The sequence below is a fragment of the Neoarius graeffei genome, chromosome 23 (assembly GCF_027579695.1).
Source record: "Neoarius graeffei isolate fNeoGra1 chromosome 23, fNeoGra1.pri, whole genome shotgun sequence".
In the NCBI taxonomy this organism is placed as follows: Eukaryota; Metazoa; Chordata; class Actinopteri; order Siluriformes; family Ariidae; genus Neoarius; species Neoarius graeffei.
In genome coordinates this window covers 54,660,366-54,682,321 of record NC_083591.1, presented here as the reverse complement: position 1 = coordinate 54,682,321, position 21,956 = coordinate 54,660,366, and the positions used below count along the sequence as shown (strand labels likewise).

Sequence of the window (21,956 nt, the reverse complement as noted above, 5' to 3'; positions counted from 1 at the left end):
AGCTCTACAATATTTTACAGTTGCTTTCCTTCTCATGCTTCCCTGATTCCTGTAGTTAAAAATCTATTAGCACGTTTTTCTTTTATATTGCATGATCAAAAAGATTGGAAAGACTGCAGTGTGATGATGATCCAGCCTTGCACAGTGAAATGATCTGGTTCCTTGATAAAAAAACACTATTTATCCAAGCTTTTTTGCCCTCGTAAATTTGTGACATTTTAATCTTGGAATTTCGGAGTGTTTTTTCCTGTAAATTTGTGACCTCTTAATTTTGGAATTTCCAACGTTTTAATCTCATAATTTCTGAGTTTGTTTCTCATAAATTTCTGACTTCTTATTTTTGGAATTTCTGACATTTTAAACTCAGAATTTGAGGGTTTTTTTCTTGTAAACTTGTGACTTCTTAATTTTGGAATTTCTGAATTTTTAATCTCAGAATTTCTGGGTTTGTTCCTCATAAATTTGTGACTTCATAATTTTGGAATTCCTGACTTTTTAAACTCAGAATTTTAGTATTTTTATTCTTGTAAATTTGTGACTTTTGGAATTTCTGAATTTTTAAACTTGGAATTTAAGTATTTTTTCTTGTAAATTTGTGACTTCTTAATTTTGGAATTTCTGAATTTTTAATCTCAGAATTTCTGAGTTTGTTTCTTGTCAATTTTTGATGTCTTAATTTTGGAGTTTCTGACTTTTTAAACTCAGAATTGGAGTATTTTTTCTCTTAAATTTGTGACTTCATAATCTTTGAATTTCTGAGTTTTTTCCTTGCTGGAACTGGGATCAGTGGTATGTCTGGCAGGCCTAGAAATTCATATATTTTTTCACCAGCCAGCCGGACTAGTTACCTTCCAAAGTAACTCGCCAAACAGAAAATCAACTAGCCAAAATTTGTTCATGTATGAATTTTACTTCTGTCAAAAATAACACAAATGAGAGTAGTTACCATTGTTCATGACTAATGTGCATTTATTTCAAGACCCGAGTATTTTGATACTGTTGTTAAATACATAAATGAGAACAACACAGAGCACCATAATATAATATCAACAAATAATAATATATTGGAAAACTTGGCAACTTGGTGTATGAGTATTGAAAACAAATATACTTACTATCATGACTATAGCACCCAAAATATGTCCAACATGCTTTCTGTATTTAACCATTTATGAGAGAGAAAGCATTAGGAGCTTCATATTGACTAGGAATCAACTTGAAAAAATATTATTATTCCATAAAAATTGTATCGCAGCCAAGGCCTACCCTGCTCCCACGTTTGCTTATAAGTCCTTTGTCGTTTCTCCTTCTCGTATGCTTTATCAGCGGCCTTTTTCTCCTCTTCAGACCGAGGTCACTTTGTCCCCGTGTCTGGCATTTTCTGTACACTTTTCAGAAAATTCCACATCGCAACGTAGCTTTGGCAGATGTAGATGTAAACAACAACAAAAACACGTGTTTAAATGGGCGATAATGTGGCCACATCTATTGAATTTGATCACGTGATGTGGCAGCAGGGGCGTGGCCAAGCGGCGGTCTGTGAATGGAGGGCGGAGTCAGGGAAGGTAAGTGGTTGAATCATTGCACCTGATGGGGATTAACCTGTGTTTGTGTGTCTTCCCCAGTGACCGCACCCTTTAAAAGGAGAGGAGAGCAGAGAAAGGGAGCTCTCCCCAACCAGAACATGCGTGTGTGTGTGTGTGTGTGTGTGTGTGTGTGTGTGTGTGTGCGCGTGTGTGCGCGCGCACGGCTGGGAAGTGATAAAAGGCTGAAAAGCTAGCAATAAATAGTTAATTGAGAACTCAGTTCTGGCCTGCCGTGCTTCTGTGCTCCACCCACCTGGTCCAATACTACACGTGATTACCGCGATATTCAACGAGATGCGTTATATGCATGCGCAGTAGTGAAAAAAACGACAGCCTGACTCGTACACGATATGATTCGGAATTCTTCGGTAGTTTCTGTCCTGCTGATAAACACATCGATTAACACAGACACGGCACACGCTTAATATGTGGCGGCTTTAGTTGACGGTGTGTCTGAATCTTCGCTTCCTATTTTTTATTACAATATCATCAAAACTGGCGAAGATGGCTGGTTCACTACAGGTCAGCATTGCTTTCAAGTCCCTGGCTGTCATGAAGTCGGCTGAGCTGGAGAGGATGGAGCTGCTGTTTAGAAACGTTCACGTGATTGTAAAGAAGTTGATCTCGCCCCAGCTATCAACTTATGGCATGCTGGAAGCCTCAGGTCATGAAGACCATTTTTCATGGACCATTCAGACTCATCTGATGATTAGATTAGATAAAACTTTATTGATCCCTTTGGGCGGGTTCCCTCAGGAAATTAAGAAAATGCAAGCAAGGGGGCAGTTGCTGTTTTGGAGAATGTGGGCATCATTCCCACTACCTCTTCCATGCTAAGCAAGTGCTCTACCACTTGAGCTAATTCCCCTGAATGTAATAAGGACATTTAATGTCTCTCTCTACACATGTTCACACACACACACACAATTAATAGATAATACATAATATGCATAATAATACTTGATAATACACATAATACTTGCATATCAAAACATCAAATGTTTTTCAATGATAAATGTTTTGAATTGGACTTTTAATATTAGAATCAGTTCAGTTGTACTGAATGTTATTTTTCATATTATACGATATTTCATATTGTAAGGGGCTTGAATTTGAGTTCAATAAACAGAATACTCTGTTTATATTTTTGTCTGAATTGGTTGCATGTTTTCATATAGGGAGCTACCTTAACAGCACTGAGTATTGAGTGCTACTGTAGAGATACATTATACGCTGCCATTCATAATTAAATCTAGATCTTCTGAACTTTAACGTATCATGGTGAAGAAAAAACTGCGATTTCATGGCAACAAAATTGTGGCTAGTGAAAAGGCTGAATGGCTAGTGACTTGGGAAAACCACTAGCCACAGTGGCCGGTGAGCAAAAAAGTTAATGTAAAGCCCTGGTGTGGAAGGAATTTCCACTTTTAATGCTTTGTAACAGTCAAAAGTAAAATTTTAGCTAAAGTTTCCAACATGGGAAAGTCTTCAGGACAGTTTGTGCTTTGCTTAACCAGATGAGATATAAAATATAGTGTGTGTGTGTGTATATATATACACACACGTGCGCGCACACACATATATTGCCATGACATGTAAGAATAAAACACTTGGTATCATGCTATTATAAAAAATAATCAACAACCGAGTGGTGCGATGAAGTGCAGTTTGTGTTACGACCCCCATGTTGATTACTTGCATACAACAGAGCATCCTGAAGTGTTTTATTAGGATGCAGTGCAAAGCACTGCAACTATTGTTCTTCTACATGTTTCTTCTTCTTCTTCTTCTTATATTTATTATTCCTACGTGAATTTCGATTTCGAATAACTCAGTAACCGTACGTCGCACACAGACAAACAATATATCAAAACGTGCGGCTCGATCGGACTCGCTATGCTATTACTTTTCTCTACAGAATACGATTTTTTCGCGACGTAAAAAACCCATTCATTTCTATGGAATTAATTGAAAAAAAAGCACTTTTTCAAACATCTGCTGCTCTGGCATGCTTTCACCTAGAGACGTGATTCAAACTCTAAAACGTAGGAAAACTTCTCCTCTGTGGATCTGGCATTCAACTTTTCTGCTAGGTTCTACACTTTCGGATCAGTCCCGACTCAAACGCCATGTGGGTTCCGGGAGAAAATCCGGCCTTTGAATGGGTGTCTATTGCGTTACACACCAGTGGAGCTCGTTTACTTAGAGTGTAGAGAGCTTGAAAAAATAGCTCAAACTTTCTCGCTTAAACTGTGGTTTCAGCCACAAATTTCACTCTACAGACATAAATTTCTCAAAAGTAGTAGTAAAACTTGTCCTGATTCACACAATGTGTCTACCTAAACGATAGGATTTACAGTTTTTGAATGAGAAGCCTTAAACTGAGGAGAGTGCAGCCGAGAGGCCTCATTGACACCCATTATAAACGTGAGAGAAAAGTCACTCATTTTTAACTCGCTCTAGTGTCCTCATTTTTAACACTACAGACAAAAAATTACATCAGTGTATTCAGGAGACCCTTCTAGCGCTCACTGTGAAAGAATTTTGTGAATAGCTGCTTTTGTTTTCGAGTTATTTGTCATTGTTCGAGGCCTGCTCCTGAGCAAAAAACAGCAGAAAACTGACAAAATCTTGTGTGTCTTCACGCTCCTGCTCAGGCCCGTCGCCATGCCGACTGGGGCCAGTGAGGTAGCAGAGAGGGGGGAGGGGGCTGCTGTCTCAAGCACACACATAAATCATGGCATTGTAGCTTCATAGCAGGTCACACATTCACGGCCAGCGAACATGCGTGACCGAATTGCTTCGCGCACTGCATCCTCTCACAATTTCCCCCGGGGAATTGTCCGGTCTAGTTCTTCTTACACTGCAATAATTTACCTTCACATCATACTTTTTAATGTAGTTATAGTTTTAGTTATAGTTAATAATTTTATATTGTGGAACATCTGTGAAAAAGTGACTTCCAGTTTTCACTTGTTACAGCTGCTATAAATGCCTGTCTATACATTTCTGTCCCTCGTGCTTCACCTCTGACTGGTACAAAGCGCTGAAACTGGAGACTCCTTCCCTAAATGCTAAATCAAAATGTCCTCAGCGTTAATTAATTAAGAATTACAAATACAAATGATGCCATACTGTCTGTATATTTAAGCTATTCCACGAAATCGAGTCGTACGTGAGCTGATAGCCAACGAGGCGCGTAGCACCGAGTTGTCTATAAGCCATGTACAATGAGATTGAGTCGAATAACTGTTTTATTCTATCCACATTCATTGGATTTTGAGAAACAGAGCATTTTTATTGTTATTTTTTGCAAATTTGATACATAAAAACTTCAGACAAAACATCTGACAAAATAATTTCCGCTTAGAATGTAAACAAACCGGCAAAATGACAGGAGCAATTGGTGAAAAATGCGATAATAATGATTCTTGAAAAAATAAAAAAGATGCGTTCTTACCATCAAATACTTTTATTCCATATTTTGTTGCTTTTTTATTTTTTGGGGTTTTGTTTTCGAGTCGAGTTTTATTTTGGTTCAGTAACATGCTCTGCCATTTTCTTCTTCTTTTGGTCAGTAAACCAACTTAAAGGTGCATTACTGCCACCGACTGGGCTGGAGTGTGGAACAGGAAATTTTGGGGGGGGGGGGGGGGAATTATATTCTTTTAGCTATTTCTGTTTCTTTTAAATGCTTAATAACAAAGTGGTATATCTGATTTGATGTGCACCACCATTTTGTTTTTTTCTACTCACGGTATACGAGTTGATAGCTTAGTCGTAGAGTAGCCAATCAGAGCACGTGATTGCTCATATCTAGTGAATGTGGATAGAATAATTTTGGATTTATTAAGACTCATATTGACTTTCAGTATATGACAGAATCAAATGTATTTAGAAATAATTATGTAGAAGGATGTTACTGCATCATGTTCCGGCTTTTCACTCCCCGTGACATCTCTTTGCAATCTTTGTAATTTTAAACGTCATATTGTGTATCCTAGCTGCTCCGTCTCCTGATCTAATAGACGAAACCGTGCCTCTGTAATATTCCCTGGAGAAGCAATGATTGAATCAGGTTTAATCATTTGCTAATTATGAATCTGTGGCTCTCGGTTTGGCCAGCAGAAAAGCTTATGAAATTAGTGACACATGTCAGTGTTAATCCATTTAGTCCTCATGTTTGGCTGTGGTCTTGCCACAGTCTCTGTCTCGCATCCTGCTCCTGAATAAATGATTATACTCCGAGGCATTCTAGTCACAGTGCATTGGCACACTGAAGGGCATTTTTTTCCCCCCCAGCAGCTTGCTGTTCTCATAAATATCAGGCAACAGGGCAGACATTTGCCAGCCTTATAAATCTCACCTGCATCTCCTGCTGGGATTACCAATCTTGATCCATGTGCTGAGAAACTGCTTCAGACTGATGACCAAATCTTTCAAATTCATCCACTTTTTTTGCACTAGGATTTATTTTGCACATATGATTAGGTCCAGACCAAGCCAGACTTCCAATTTCGTATTTCTGTCTTATTTCTGGGAGCCTCTGCTCTGGAATTTCTGCCTCCAGTTTGAGGATTTGCACTTTATTAGAGTTGTATAAGAGATGCTGAGGCAGTTCTTTAACAGAAAGCCAGTCTGCTTGCCAAGTCTTACTCACCAGATTGATGCTTTATTGTTTAAAATGAATAGATTTGGCCTTTTGGTTCCATAAAATATGACAGCGTGAACGTGTATGGACATTAATCTGCACTACGGGTTGCATTGATTAGTCAACAAATATATTTACGAGTCACTGGTGGGGAGGTTCGTGATCAGCGAGTCAGAAAGCAGATAAATAAGTTGCTATTCTAAAAATATATTTCAGTCAGCTGCACAAGACTACACTGGTAAATATTTATTTCAATTCTATCCACATTCACTGGACATGAGCAATCGCTTGCTCTGATTGGCTACTCTACTACTAGGATATCAGCTCATATACCATGAGTAGAGAAAAGTAAAATGGCGGAATGTGTTGCTGAATCAGCCGAGGACGAAATAAAAGCTACTTGAAAACAAAACCCCAAAAAATACAAAAAAGCATCAAAATATGGAATGAAAGTATTTAATGGTAAGAATCTTTTTTTTTTTTAATTTTCTAGAATTATTATCACATTTTTCACAAATTGCTCCTGTCATTTCACCGGTTTATTTACATTCTAAGCGGAAATGATTTTGTTGGATGTTTTGTATGAAGTTTTTATTTATCGAATTTGCAAAATATAAAAATAAAAATGTTCCATTTCTCAAAATTCAGTGAATTTGAATAGAATAAAACAGTTATTCCACTCAATCTTGTTGTACATGGGGCATCAGGATGGATCAGACGAGTCTGAGAAGCAGAAGAGGTCAGCATCGTACTGGTATCTCAGGATCGACATGTAACTCAGAGAGGGACAGACCAAGGGGGGCAGGTTGTTAAGTATGCCCAATGTCACCTAAAGAGTAAGAACAGGATACATTTTGCACTGAGTACAAGACTAACTATGAAATAAATTGAAATATAAATTTGGACAGATCATTTGCAAAACATTTACCATCTCATCTCATGGAAAAGATTGAAACCCACCTTTGTATGTTCAACCCACATTCATTACTAATTTTACTAATACTAATTTTGCCAAAATTCACGGAAAGAGTCACTAGAATTTAGCATCCTTATAATTTATTAATCTGATGCCACATTGCAGTGATGAATAATAAACAGCTAGAACTGAATATGAACCAGATGGAGCTGAGTTTACTGTGTGTAAGAGACTGTGTTTACTGTATATCTCGCTTTTCAACGTTGCACTTTTACTACCCTGCTCCGTGAACTAGCTGAACTATAAACGAAGTTTGCAGAACATCTGTTACATTTTACAGGAAATTCTGTTCTTCAAATATGTTGAATGCTAAATATCATGAAAATAAGAACAAGCATATCTTAAAGACGAGGCTGCTGTCACAAAGATGTTTCTTTGTCCATGTGGTCAACTGCAAACTTTAGACAAGCTTGAAGGTGTGGATTTTGGAGCAGAGGCTTCTTTCTTGGACGGCAGCCTCTCAGTCCATGGTGATATAAAACTCGCTTGACTGTAGACAGTAACACTGGTGTGGCAGGTCTGTGCTTTGGTGGTTCCTGGGTTGTTCCTGACCATCTGAACCAAATTCCTCTCAGCTGAAGGGGATAGTTTGGGTCTTCTTCCAGCAAAGTGTCTTGGCAAAGTGGCTACACCTTCGAATAATTTTTACTTACTTAGAATTGTTTGAACTGATGATCTTGGAATCTGCAGTTGTTTAGAAACAGCTCCAGGAGACATTTCTGAGTGTGTAAATCTATGATCGTGTTTCTCAGATCTGCACTGAGCTCCTTGGACTTTCCCATTGTACTGTGTGTTGGTCAGTTCAACGAGTGCTGTCAAACAAACCCTTTTTATGTTACAGAGAAGCTACCAGCTGTAGTCAATCATAATCACTAATAGGAAGGGAAGAGGCCTTGGTCTTGGCAAGTTAGACATTTTGGAACTTTCAGCATGACTGAATTATTAATTTAACCATAATTTAATTCTCATTTTCCAATTTGTAAGTTGTTCCAGGTGAGAGTGCCTGTGAAATTATTACATTTAAACCTCAAAACATACCTGTGTAATTGTCATATCTGATTGGTTGGAAAGGTGTTGATTTATTTTCTATTTCTATTTTCTATAGTCACAATTTTGGCCTAGATTTTCACCTAGCAGTTGTGGAAGGAAAGGAGTCTCCACTGTCAGCGCTTTGTAACAAGTCAGATGTAAAGCTCTAACTTTAACTCAGTGTTGACTTTTTTTTTTAATAATGGTTAACTAGTAAAAAACATTACGTTTTCCGACATCTCCAGGACGGACGAGTTTACACTTTGTATTTACTCTGTAGCATGGCATCTTTCTTTTTATCTTATTAGGATCAAGACAGAAAAAACAGTAGGTGTGGGAATGACTTTATAGCTGTAAGTGATAATAGGAACTATTTTTTTTCCATGGATGTTCCACTCTATTTAATGTCGCTATAAATGGATAATTTTTATATTAGTACGGTATATTAGTATTTTTTAAACATTACAAGAACTTAATGGCAGCCTAATTATGGAATCACCCATTTCACTTCTTCATTCATCTTTTTTATTGAGCTTCATACAGCATGATGCTGCGTGCTCGGAGCCATTCGCACTCTCCTCATGCATATTTGATCCTTAAAATAAAAAAATAATTTTTCAGACAAATGTCTCTCTGAGAAGCATTATCAGGCTGTTCGAGCATTATTCATGTGAACTGGAAAATTTCCTATGATTATAATATTTTGATTTGAGACATTCAAAGTTTTTGCCTCCATCTGGTCCTCAGGTCTTTGGTTCTACAGTATTTGTTGTCACTTTGGATTTGTCAAGGAGATATCAGAATGACATAAAAGTAGAATGTCTACATTTGATCTCTTTGCTCTTTAGGAATTTAAAAAGAGAAATGCTTAAGCTGTGATACTTTTCAGCATCTCGAGTGACTTTCAGGATTTTATAGGCATCCTGCATCATAAATCTTCTCTAGCTGAAACTTTAACGAGCTTCATTTTATTACAGTAAATAGAAGGATGGAGATTTATAGTAGAGATAATGGAGATGTTGTGGATACATGGCTGTATTCACATTCAGTGACTTGTGTCCAATAGTTGAGTGAATATTTACACGGGGGATTATAGTTTCCCTATTATACTGGGGAAAAAATGATGGAAATGGAGTTGCCAGGTAGAAGGAAAAGAAGAAGACTAAAGATGAGATTTATGGATATGGTGAAGGAGAACATGAGGATGGTTGGTGTGATAGAAGATACAGAGGACAGGAGGAGCTGGAGGGACATTATCTGCTGTCAAAAAAGTCAAAGTCCTTCCCACGCCTTACAGTACCTGGTATTCCTAGGCAGTCTCCCACTCAAGTACTAACCAGGCCCAACCTGTATGTGGCGCATCGGGCGGCGCCGATCTCCGTTTCCATAGCCCTCGGCCTCTCACCTATTACATAGCTAGGGTTACAGTGGGGGGCTAGTCCTCTGGTAACCACGAGAGTTTAACTCCCCATGCACATCTGTATTGCAGCGTGCCTTGCCAGATGGCGGTAGGTACCATTTTTATGATGGTCTTTGGTATGACCCGACCGTGAATAAAACTCACGATCTCCCGATCGAGAGGCGGACACGCTACCACTAGGCCACTAGTCGGTCATTATCTGCTGTGGTGAGACCTAACAGGAACAGCTGAAAGAAGAAGAAGATTATAGTTTCCCTATTCTTGGGTTTCAATCACGTGACTTTTCTTAGAGATTTCACATCCGCTAAAACTGCTGGTGGTCTATCAAACCAAAACGGCTGCCGTAGTGCAAACAACTAGTGATAACTTATCAGACTACATTCATAATCTAGAAGCCGCTGCTGGCTTTAGATATATTCAGAAGATTGCTATGTACAGTGGAATCGACCCCTACATTCTGGGAAAGAAGGATTTGTCATACGATCTCGAAAACTACCCTTCAGTCGAGTTCCCCGACATCTCGAACTATCTGGTGTTGCAGACGTCCTTCTACACCGCAAAACAGATGAAAGCGTGGAAGAGTATGGAGGCTTACAACTTTTTTGTATCTGGCTGGGTAAAGGACCTCGGGATCAAATCGCTGCCGAATGAATCCTGTATTGTTTTTGCCCATGTAAGTATGTTTTTTAAAAGTTTTTCGTTCGTGTCTTTACGATGAAGCGCTGCAAGTTGAAGTGTAAACAAACAACAGTTCGCTTGATTCTCACTTGTGTTGGCTCTTATCTCTCAGGTAAATCATTCACAAAGATCATCAGAAACCCCTTTAAAGACCTGGATCTTAGTTAAACAAGACGGAGAAGAAGTGATCACGGCGCATTGTAACTGTACGGCTGGGTAAGAATTTTATTGCGACCTTCATGCATATGGACTTTGTGAGGAGTGAGAAGTAAACAAATGCTGCTTTTCCACTACCAACGCGGCTGAGTCGGGCTGAGCCGTGCCGTGCTGAGTTGGGCTGAGTCGAGCTGAGCGGGGCTGTTGGAGTTGCATTTCGACTACAACCGCGCTGAACCGTGCTGGCTGGAAGTGGGTGGACACATTGGGTAGAGTTAGCGAAAGTGGGTGGACGTCAGGTGATGTCGTTAGGCGGCGCAAACAGTGACATCAGTGAGCTTTTAAGCGGTAGTCTCACAACCCGGAGAGTAAACAATAAACATGGAGGACATGGAGTCGTTAGTGTTGCTGGTCTTGGTGCTGTGGCTTGTTGTCACCGACAACGCCAACAGATACTGGCAAGAGCGTATAGATGAGGCGAGGCGCATAAGGCTTCAGAAATTCTCGTAATTCGTAATTCTCCTTCTTCCGGGTTTACGGTGTTTACAGATCCCAGCGTGCTCGCGGGGCGTGTGTGGGCATGTGAGGACACTCCTCCTCACCAATCAGTGCACAGGGGAGTGTCTGCTCATGCCCCCAGCCTCACTCAGCTCGGTTTGGCTCGCTTCAGCCCCACTCCAAAACCGTGCGAGTTTTGAGTGCTAAGCAGGGCTGAAGCGAGCTGAGTCGTGCTGCTCTGAGGTAGTCGAAACGCGAGCCGTGTCGGGCTGAAGTGAGCTGAAGCGAGCTGAAGTGAGCTGAAAAAGGGTAGTGGAAAAGGGCCAAAAGAAACAGCTGGGGACTTTAGCGCTCCGTGACTAAAAAAAGTACCGTAAAATAACGACACATAGCAAGAAAAGTACTCCGAAAACACTAAGGACAGAGCTGAGAGGGAAATACAAACCTTTCACCAAGTGATCACTGCAAACTCGAGCATGCTTCGACTCAGCTCGCTTCGATTTCACTGAGAGGTTCAAAAGCCACCTTTCTTGACGTCTTTTTTTGTGAAATCCTGTGTTCGTTCACCCTTTTTATTAGTTCACGACAAGCCCTGAAGAAACTTTTATCAGTTTCACAGTTTGATTGATTCGAACAACCTAAAACAATGCAAGCATAAGGCATTTTTCATGCGAGCAATGAACCTTCTCTGTACAAATGCTTTGTCAACTGAGCTTTGGTAGCCCACCAGCTAATGTTCTGAATAACTAATGAGGTGGATATGACGTCACATGAAACCCAAGAATATGGAGTTTATGCTGCTGAGGTTGCTAGATATTTCCTGAGAAGATGTAAAATAAAAAGAGTGACAGTTTTAAAAATGAAAAAAAAGAATGAGAATTTAACAATATGGCTTCCATATTTTTGTCTCTGAAGCTTTTTGATCCAGCGCAGACTATTATTTCGCATTCTTTAAAATAGCGTACATAAATTAATCAAGCCATGAGATACTATGCCGAGTTCATAGGGCGGCAAGGTGGTCTAGTGGTTGGCACGGTCGCCTCACAGCAAAAAGGTTCTGGGTTCGAACCCAGCGGCTGTCGAGGGCCTTTCTGTGTGGAGTTTGCATGTTCTCCCCATGTCTGCGTGGGTTTCCTCTGGGTGCTCCGGTTTCCCCCACACTCCAAAGACATGCGGTTAGGTTAATATGGGACGGCCTTGGGCTGAGGTGCCCTTGAACGAGGCACCTAACTCCCACCTGCTCCTTGGGTGCTGTTAGCATGGCTGCTCACTGCTCTGGGTATGTGTGTGTGTGCTCATTGCTCACATGTGTGTTCACTGCTTCACACGTTACTGTTATAGCTCAGATTAATTTCATTTATCCATGTTTATCCATAAAAAAAGTCTTTAAGATAAGCAGTGTCTCTGAGAAAGGTGGCACAGTGATGTAGTAGTTAGCACTGTTGCCTCACAGCAAGAAGGTTCTGGGTTCGAGCACAGTGGCCGACGAGGGCCTTTCTGTGTGGAATTTGCATGTTCTCCCCGTGTCTGCTGAAAGACTCATTGAAAAGAAATTCACTTTTACATTGGTTACAGAAAACCACACAAGAAAAATGAGCTTGTGAATTGGAAAAGTCTTTTGGAAGAAGTGTTCATGGCTCCAATACCATTCCAGAGACTTGACATGCTGCCATAGTGTTTTGGTGGAATGTACCGTAGTGGTCCAACACCTATGACACGTTGTTGTTTTTTCCTTTAATTTGTCCCCCAGCTGGATGTTAACTGAGAGTAAGAGCGAGAGAGTCAATGAGGCGTGAGAATGTATTTTGACAGTATTTCACTGACATCAGATACCTTCCCAATTGCTGTTGTAAACAGTTATAATTGAACTGAAAATAATTCATATGTTGTGTCATGTGTTACCTCATTACCCAAGAAACGAGGTGTCAGACGTTTTGCTCTCCGTGCATGATGGATGGCTGAATTATTTCTTCAACATATGCATAAACTGAATATTTCGAGGTGACGGCTGAAAATCGCGTCGCCGTAATCATTGTACATGATGCACAGAACTTTTAGTCTTGCTGTATCCGTGATATTCTTTTCCTGTTTGGTCCTGAAGGTGAGTGGCTTAAAGACTTCCACTGGCCAAAAGCGGGAGCACCATGTTCTCCTCATGGTCATCACTATGGTGGTGTGTTACCTGATCTGCTGGCTCCCATATGGCATCATGGCACTGCTGGCTACGTTCGGAGCACCAGGTCTGGTGACAGCCGAGGTGAGCATCGTGCCCTCACTCCTGGCCAAGACCAGCACCGTCATCAACCCCATCATCTACATCTTCATGAACAAGCAGGTGAGGACGAGGATCCGTTGATCTACCCTCTACAGTTTAAAAAAAGTGTTTAGTTTCCTTTGAATTTATAGATTTTTAACAATTTTCTTGGTGTCACAGAGAAAAAACAAAACAAAACCTCCCAACATCAATGTTACCATTTTGTAGAAGCATCTCTATGGTGTAAAATTATTCGAATCATGGATGGAAAAAGTTCTTTAGAGAACCAATCATGGTTCTGTAGGTAACCAGAAATGTTTAATTTATGACATTGCTCTAAAGAAATTTTTCAGGCCCTTCAGTTTGTATAAGCTGTGCTGAAAATTGATTAAGAGCTCATTTATGCTTCCTTTAAGCAAATACGTCCGTTTCAAACAATGTAACCGTCACTGCCCACATACTTACCTTTAAGGCCTGGTCCCACAATACCGATAACTATAACTATAAATAAACAGATCCCCTGCAGTTTATGTGGTCGGTGCTTACACCAGACCGATAACGATCCCTATAGCCCAGGCCTGGGTTTATCCATATCGGTGAGATTGCTTCTGGAATTCTTGATTTTTCCAGGCCTGGACCTGATCCGATAAAACATCTGACCAATCAGGTCATTGTTTACATGCTACGTTGTCTGAGCACGTGCTATTTTCCCTGGGCATCTTTGTACATCCTTGTTGCATCATGAGGTCATGGAATACGGATTCACGGGAAATAAAAAATATAATACAAAGCACAGATCTTTTATTCATGGATATGTGATTTTCCATGAAACATCAATAGTAAATTAATAAAGTAAACATATAAATGCAGGTAAGATATTTTAATGATGAACTTCAGCAGTCTAAACATTTAACTGTTTTAGACTTCTTAATTTTTTATCTGTGATGCATCATCTGTATGAAATCGGTAACCAACCTGTAATATACTGAAACGTCCGTGACCGATCCATAAATTATTAGCATCTATGATGCATCCATATTAAAATCCGTAACCACTCTGTATTTTGTATACTTTTTTATTATATTTCCGTAATCTGTGACCTATCTGTATTATATCAACCACTGGAGTGTGTGCATGGGTTGTTTTGGAGTCCAAGCTGTACAGTATGACCTGGAATAATGATGTGCTACTACTTGGAAAAAACTTCCATGATTGCATGCATTTATTTCCCTGAGTGGCAGGACCAAGCGGTATTATAGTTGTGGTGTGACTGCTCCAGACTTGGAACTAAATTTACCCTGGACAAGTCGCCAGGTTATTGCAGGGCTGACGCATAGAGACAGACGACCATTCACACTAACATTCACACCTACGGTCAATTTAGAGCCACCAATTAGCCTAACCTGTATGTCTTTGGGGGAAACCGGAGCACCCGGAGTAAACCCACGCAGACATGGGGAGAACATGCAAACTCCACACAGAAAGGCCTCTGTCAGCCACTAGGCTCGAACCAATGCTGGGGTGGCCCTATATTTAGCCGGGACCATCCCCAGCCCAAACCATCAATGGTGGCCTGCTTGGAGCATGGGGAAAATAATTTTCACTAATTTTGGTCACTGATCTTATTCTTGCATTAATCATCAATTCAACTGCACTCTGCATTTTCACATGGCAGCCCAGACGCCGACAGCATCGCAGCAGATTAAACAGGCGCTACCAAATAAGGAAATTCTCCCCTCCCCTCTATTGCAGTTGGTTTGGTCCAAGACTCCTCCTCTGTATTGCGGGGAACTTAAACAACATTGGCGCGAAACAGCGCGCGTCAGTGATGGAGGGCAGAAAGAGGCCAGGTGGAACCGAAAGGGCGAAGCTTAAAAAAAGGAAGGAGGTGGCAGCAAAATGTGCCAAATTGACAGATATGTTCTCAAGACCAGCTGGTAGGTTACGAAAGATATGGAGTATGATAACCCTGTTTGTCAATTTTATCAGTCTATGCTAGGCCTATAATGTGTCGATAGTTTGCGATGTCAATTCAGCTTTTTGATGTCATGTGAAATCTCGCAATTTACGCGGTATAGATGTGGTGTATGTCTTAATTCTAAGAAGAACCGGACATTGCTTTACATTATTAACAATTTTAGATGAACAGGTCCCAAATGTGCTGTTGCGCGTTATTTCCTCATCCAACCTATTTCATCTCGCTGTCTCACCGTGCATTTCCACAGGCGTGCGCACATTGTGGTTATGAACAAGAGTTGGGCTATTTAAGATATGACGTTTGTAATGTAAAATATAGCATAGAGTGGAAAAACATGATAGGCCGTAGAATAAATCATTCTAATAATTTAACACAACCACAAATAAATAAATAAATAGATAACTAACTAACTAACTAACTAAAACTAAATAAATAAATAAATAAATAAATAAAGTGTGTTATGTTATTCAGCAGCATAGACAAACTCTTAATGAAATGTTTCTGTAGCCTCAGAGCAGATGCAGTCTGAAGGAGAATGCAGTGCCAGTAGGCATGGAGAGACCAGGACCACAGAGGAAACGGGTAGCAAGAGTTATTTAGGAGGAGAGAAATGCACTAAATCATGAAAATAATTTGACACAATCACAATTAAAAAAACACATAGTGTGTTGTTCAGTGACATAGACAAACCCTTTATGAAATGTTTCTGTAGCCTCAGATGAGCAGATGCAGTTTGAAGGAGAATGCAGTAGGCACGAAGAGGCCAGGACCACAGAGGAAACAGGTAGCGAGATTTAAAATGAACTAATAGCTGAAAATACATCAAAATGAGCCCAACGGAAATAGGTAATCACTGTTTAATCAATAATTGTCCATATGCATTCAGTGGCCTGAATGTGAATTAAACTCCCAGACTGAAAACAGGGCCCGCTCCGGCCCTGGCTCGAACCCAGAACCTTCTTGCTGTGAGGCAGCAGTGCTAACCACTATGCCACCATGCTGCCCCCACCTGAACACAGTGGTTCGGTTCTCAAATTGTTCCACAGTTCTGTCTTCTAACAGTTGGGATGGAGCAAAAACATGTGGACCATCTGTGAGTCCTAAGGACTGGTGAAAGAGAACCATTTTATTTGGATACTTGATAAAATCTTTTTCAAAGAGTATTTCTATTATTCATGGAAAGTGAATCATGTCTCCTGGGGCTTTTGGTCAGATAATGGAATTAGATCTACCTGTTGCATAATGGACTTAGGAATCGATCCTGGGTTTCCTCATGGTTCTCCAGTTTCCCTCCACTGTCCAAAAAGCATTGCAGTAAGTAGATTGGATCAGCTAAATCGCCATACCCAATATTCCTGGGGTAGATTCCAGATCCACCATCACCTTGACCAAGATAAAGGGCTTACTGCAGGTGAATGATGAAGTCCATGACTTCCATTCATTATGTTAATAGACTGTAACCCGCTAAAGACTGCAGGATCAACAGGACTCATGTGTGAGTAATGAAATACACACAGTGAAAGATTTACTTTGCAATAAACACCAGAGACAATTTTTCCTACCCACTAAATGTGCACTAATGATATTTTGCATTTTAATTAGATTGCCATGTGGGTTACAGAGCAGAAAACTCGACTCGAGCCTTTCTAGTCTGCTGCGATGTCAAGTCCGTGAGACAGTGCGTAGAAAACAAAGAAGAAACGAATGAAAATTATTCCTGTCTTCATCCAGCCGTGCTAAACGGATCTGACAGTCGTGCTGATGTATTTTGTTTGCGAGTGTCTGAAGCTATTTTCATTATGCAATACAACAAATGCACACCACATTATTGTATTGTATTGTGTTCACATCATTCTGTCCTCGACATCAAACTTTGAATTACATTTTCTCAAAAAAAAAAAGATTCATGGTCAGTGCCTTTCACTTCTTTTATTCCTTTGCTCTATGTTTTGAAGCAACTGTTTGCTCCTATAGCATTATGTTATCAGAGGTGGACAGTAACGAAGTACATTTACTTGACTACTGTACTTAAGTACACTTTTTGAGTATCTGTACTTTTTTTTTGGAAACTTATGACTTTAACTTCACTACATTTGAAAGACAAATATCGTACGTTTTACTGCATTACATTTCTATCAAGGTCTTTGTTACTCGTTACTATGAAACAGCTTTGAAAATGAATGTTTTTTCTTTTTTCTAAAACATGATTGGTTTCTTCGCAGGTGACACTGAGAGCCGATCAGTAATCACTAGGGTCACGCCACATCCATAGACTGTATAAAATCAAGATCAATGATTTCTCAACAGCTTTATTTGAACTTGATCAGTTGATGGCAGAATGGAAGGAGGAGGTTCTTCTGGAGAACGCATGCACTCATGGCTTTACCTAGAACCCATGTTTCAGTTTTTTGAAAGGATTAAAGATATGTTTCGTTTTAAGTGTTTGCTTTGTTTGCCGAAAATGAACCACATCACGGCCTACAAAAACTCGCCGTCCAACCTGTGGAAGCATATTGATGGATATAAACGTTTTATTCCAAGAGAAAGCTTGCAATGAAGTTGTCTGTGCTTTTAGAGCTAGCGATAACGTTGCAATAGCTATACAGTCTGGTTAGTCAAATGACTTTCTATGGATTTGCCCACCAAGTTGCCGTAGCCTTGTCCACGGCTAACATTTACACATAGCTAGTTAACTTGGACACTGTTAATTAGCATGTAAAAACAGTTATGCTAACATGAATAACGTTAACTTATCTGAAAGTCCTTTCAGAAATGTTTCAGCATAATCTTGGCAAATAAAAAGAATGTAGAAATGTTTCTTTTCTAGTAGCGTTAGCGACCCAATATGATTTCGAGTTTGAAAAGAGTTTGCTAGCATGTCAGGTGGAGCTTCACTGACTAGCTAGCTTAATGTTAAACCACCATGATGGCACAGCATGCGTTCATTTTGTGAATTCGCATTTTTGTCTTTGGTAACGGCGTTAGGTTTTGTAAGCGTTGTGGCAATCATACAACAATGCGTTGACAGAAAATGTACTTTTAATACTTAAGTACTTTTAAAAGCAAGTACTTTAACTTAAGTAAAAAACTGTACAACTTTCACTTGTATCGGAGTAACATTTGACTAGTGGGATCTGTACTTTGACTTAAGTAATGAAGTTGGGTACGTTATCCACCTTATCTCAGGTGATCCACAGACGAAATGCAACCTTTGCAAGCCATTTGTCCGAATTAATTGGTTATTAATTATAGCTCTATTTGTATGTGCCTCATTAGCAGGGATCACAGCTGCATTACTCCTTTAGGAAAACTGAATAATTTCCCACACACTGCTGTTAAAGCCTGAGTAAAGGTACAGAAAGTCTGATTATAAAACACATGCACTGAAGATACAGCCGGAGTTAAAGAAGCAATCAGGACATGGTATTGATTTTTGTTCGAAGCTTCTGAAATCACGTGCAGCTTTGCTTTGAGGTTGAAAAGCAGATTAATTTGCATTTTGTATCATTTGCCTCAAGGCGGTTATAATCCTCCGGGACTTTTACTAGAAATGACAAACGAGCCAGAAGAGCTGTGTAAAAAGCTGTGTAATTTATTTCTCTAAGGCTACACGATCATGTTAAGTCTTTTAGCAATTCCTCAACTCTTTATCTTTATTCTTTGATGGTTTACATTGAGGTCTGTATGCTACATGGACCTGAAATGATATTACAGTGACGTCACTGAAGATTATTTAACAGTTATTCCATGAAATTGAGTCGTACATGAGCTGATAGCTGACAAGGCGCGTAGCACTGCGTTAACTATAAGCCATGTATGACGAGATTGAGTGGAATAACTGTTTTATTCTATCCACATTCACTGGATTTTGAGAAACAGAGCATTTTTATTGTTATTTTTTTGCAAATTCGATAAATAAAAACTTTATACAAAACGTCCGACAAAATAATTTCCACTTAGAATGTAAACAAACTGGCGAAATGACAGCAGCAATTTGTGAAAAATGCGATAATAATAATTCTTAAAAAATAAAAAAGATACGTTCTTACCATCAAATACTTTTATTCCATTTTTTTTTGCTTTTTTTTGTATTTTTTGGGGTTTTGTTTTCGAGTAGTGTTTTTATTTCATCCTCGGTTGATTCAGCCATTTTGTCGCGCCACCATTTTGTTTTTCTCTACTCACGGTATATGAGCTGATATCCTAGTAGTAGAGTAGCCAATCAGAGTGCATGATTGCTCATATCCAGTGAATGTGAAGAGAATAATTCCTATTATCATTAATGTTATAGCAGCTATAAACAGTCATTCCCTCACCAGATACACTTTATATCTCTTGTAAAATTAATTATCAGTGTCTCATTTTACAGAAAAACTGCAAAGCGTAAATCTCTGTCCTGAAGACTTTTTTTCAGCTTGCAGCTTTAGCTCTTCACTTTATAAAGTGTCGACACTGGAGACTCCTTCCATGAACACTAAAGAAACATCTCAGACAGGCACAAAATCTAATAAACTGCCGATGATGTTTCTTTTTTTAAATCACACGGACAAATTCGCTACAGTCTCGAACACCCCTGCTCGATTAGGCCTCTTATAAAGACTATATGATATTTAGCTGCATCTTGGTTACAGATTGCTGGATGTAATATCCTGTGGTGCTGCTGATTCAAATTTAAGTTTATAAAAGTATGATATATTAGCAGATATATTAAAAGTTGCGAACATTGTTAAGACCTTGCAAACCAGCGTCCTGCATTTCTGTGACCATAATTGTCCAGCAAATTCTCAATAACTTCCTCCAATTTCACTTTGTCAGATATTTAACAGTTATTCCATGAAATCGAGTCGTACATGAGCTGACAGCCAATGAGGTGCGTAGCACCGAGTTGTCTATAATCCATGTACGACCAGATTGAGTGGAATAACTGTTTTATTCTATCCACATTAACTGGATTTTGAGAAACAGCATTTTTGTTTTTATTTTTTGCAAATTTGATAAACTTTATACAAAACGTCCGACAAAATAATTGCCACTTAGAATATAAACAAACCGGTGAAATGACAGGAGCAATTTGTGAAAAATGCGATAATAATAATAATTCTTAAAAAAAAACATTCTTACCATCAAATACTTTTATTCCATATTTTTTTGCTTTTTTTGTATTTTTGGGGGTTTTGTTTTCGAGTAGTGTTTTTATTTCGTCCTCGGTTGGTTCAGCCATTTTGTCGCTCTGCCATTTTGTTTTTCTCTACTCACTGTATATGAGCTGATATCCTAGTAGTAGAGTAGCCAATCAGAGCGTGCGATTGCTCATATCCAGTGAATATGGATAGAATAATAACTGCGGCAGTTTGATATGAGTGAGTGGAGCACAGAGGACGGCAGGACAGAGATCAGGTGTATACAGAGGCTTTATTGCCACACTTTTCAGTCTAACAATATTTTACTCCCAAAAAATAGAGACACACACACACTAGCGTCTCATCCGGGGGATGAGCTTCTCTGCTCTCCCTCCCTAAATAGGGTGCGGTCACTGGGAAGACACACACAAACACAGATTAATTGCAGTCAGGTGTAGTGATTCTGCCACTTACCTTCCCTGACTCCACCCTCCTGTCACAGACCGGCGCTTGACCACGCCCCCGCTGCCACAATAACATATAAATAAAATAGTCACACCAAGCTTCACTACAAATTGTCCATGGAGTGAAACTGTTCTCATAATTATCAACAGATTATTGTGTAAAAAAATAATCCATCAGTAATAGATCATGAATGTGTTCCATAATAATTAAAAAGTTAAATAAATGAGGATTTGTACCAATACAGACCTACAACACACTCTTTGTAAGAAGGATTCTTGAAGTACTTTGGGTTAGCGAGGTTTCTACTTGAAATGACTTATGAAAGGGAAACTCTTGAACATTCAAGGGACAAAACGAACCCTTAAGGTAGAAAATTGCTTTATAAAGTACCGTATATTTGTCTTTCTTTTTATTTGTTATCATTTGTATATAAAACTAAAATAAATTTGAAAATATATTCTCAGATTGTTTACTTGTTCCTGTTATCCATGATAATATTGATCTCCTTTGTTTCCCTTCCACTGTTCGATGCCCAATCGGTTCACGTCCTTGCTGCATGTTGCCCTATTGATCACAGCCAGTAAGATAATGGCACTATAAACCAGCATCATCCTTGAGTACCTGTTGAGATGAGACCTGGATGATGATTACATCTTTGATAAGATGTAAGAGCGTTAGCAGAATATCTACCTTCCTTAAAAAAAAAAAAAAAATTAAAAATCAGTCTAAAATTCCTCCAAACGTTTGGGTAGAACCATAAGAAATTATTTATTGTAAATTATAGTTAATATTGGCACACTTGACAATCACATTCTGTCACAAGCACACAATGCATTTCAAACTTTCCCTAAGTGTTCTGCACCAGCATCATGTAACCACGCCCACCTGCACCACTACGCTGTTTAAATAAGATCTACATGTAATAAATAACCTTAATGAGCATATTGGGCCTCGTTTATAAATTTTTTTTTCATAAAGTTGTGTGTAAAATAAGGCATATCAGGTGAAAATTCATACTCAATCCGAATTACATGAAACTGCTCTCACTGAATTCAGAATTGAATGCAGAACAATGTACTTTTACAGAATTAAAATATTTATCTATTCTTGAGATATTACAAATCAAAGATTGAAAAAAAAGCCTT

General features: G+C 39.2%; 1 protein-coding gene across 1 annotated transcript in view; it reads left to right on the top strand.

Moving 5' to 3' along the window:
- Positions 1-13,350, top strand: part of tmtopsa (teleost multiple tissue opsin a) — a 42,705-nt gene extending 29,355 nt beyond the window's left edge. Inside the window, exon 3 of the mRNA XM_060905475.1 lies at positions 13,096-13,350. Within this exon, the coding sequence (XP_060761458.1) occupies positions 13,096-13,350 (255 nt within the window). The remainder of the gene's footprint in view (positions 1-13,095) is intronic.
- The last annotated feature ends 8,606 nt before the right edge of the window (positions 13,351-21,956 follow it).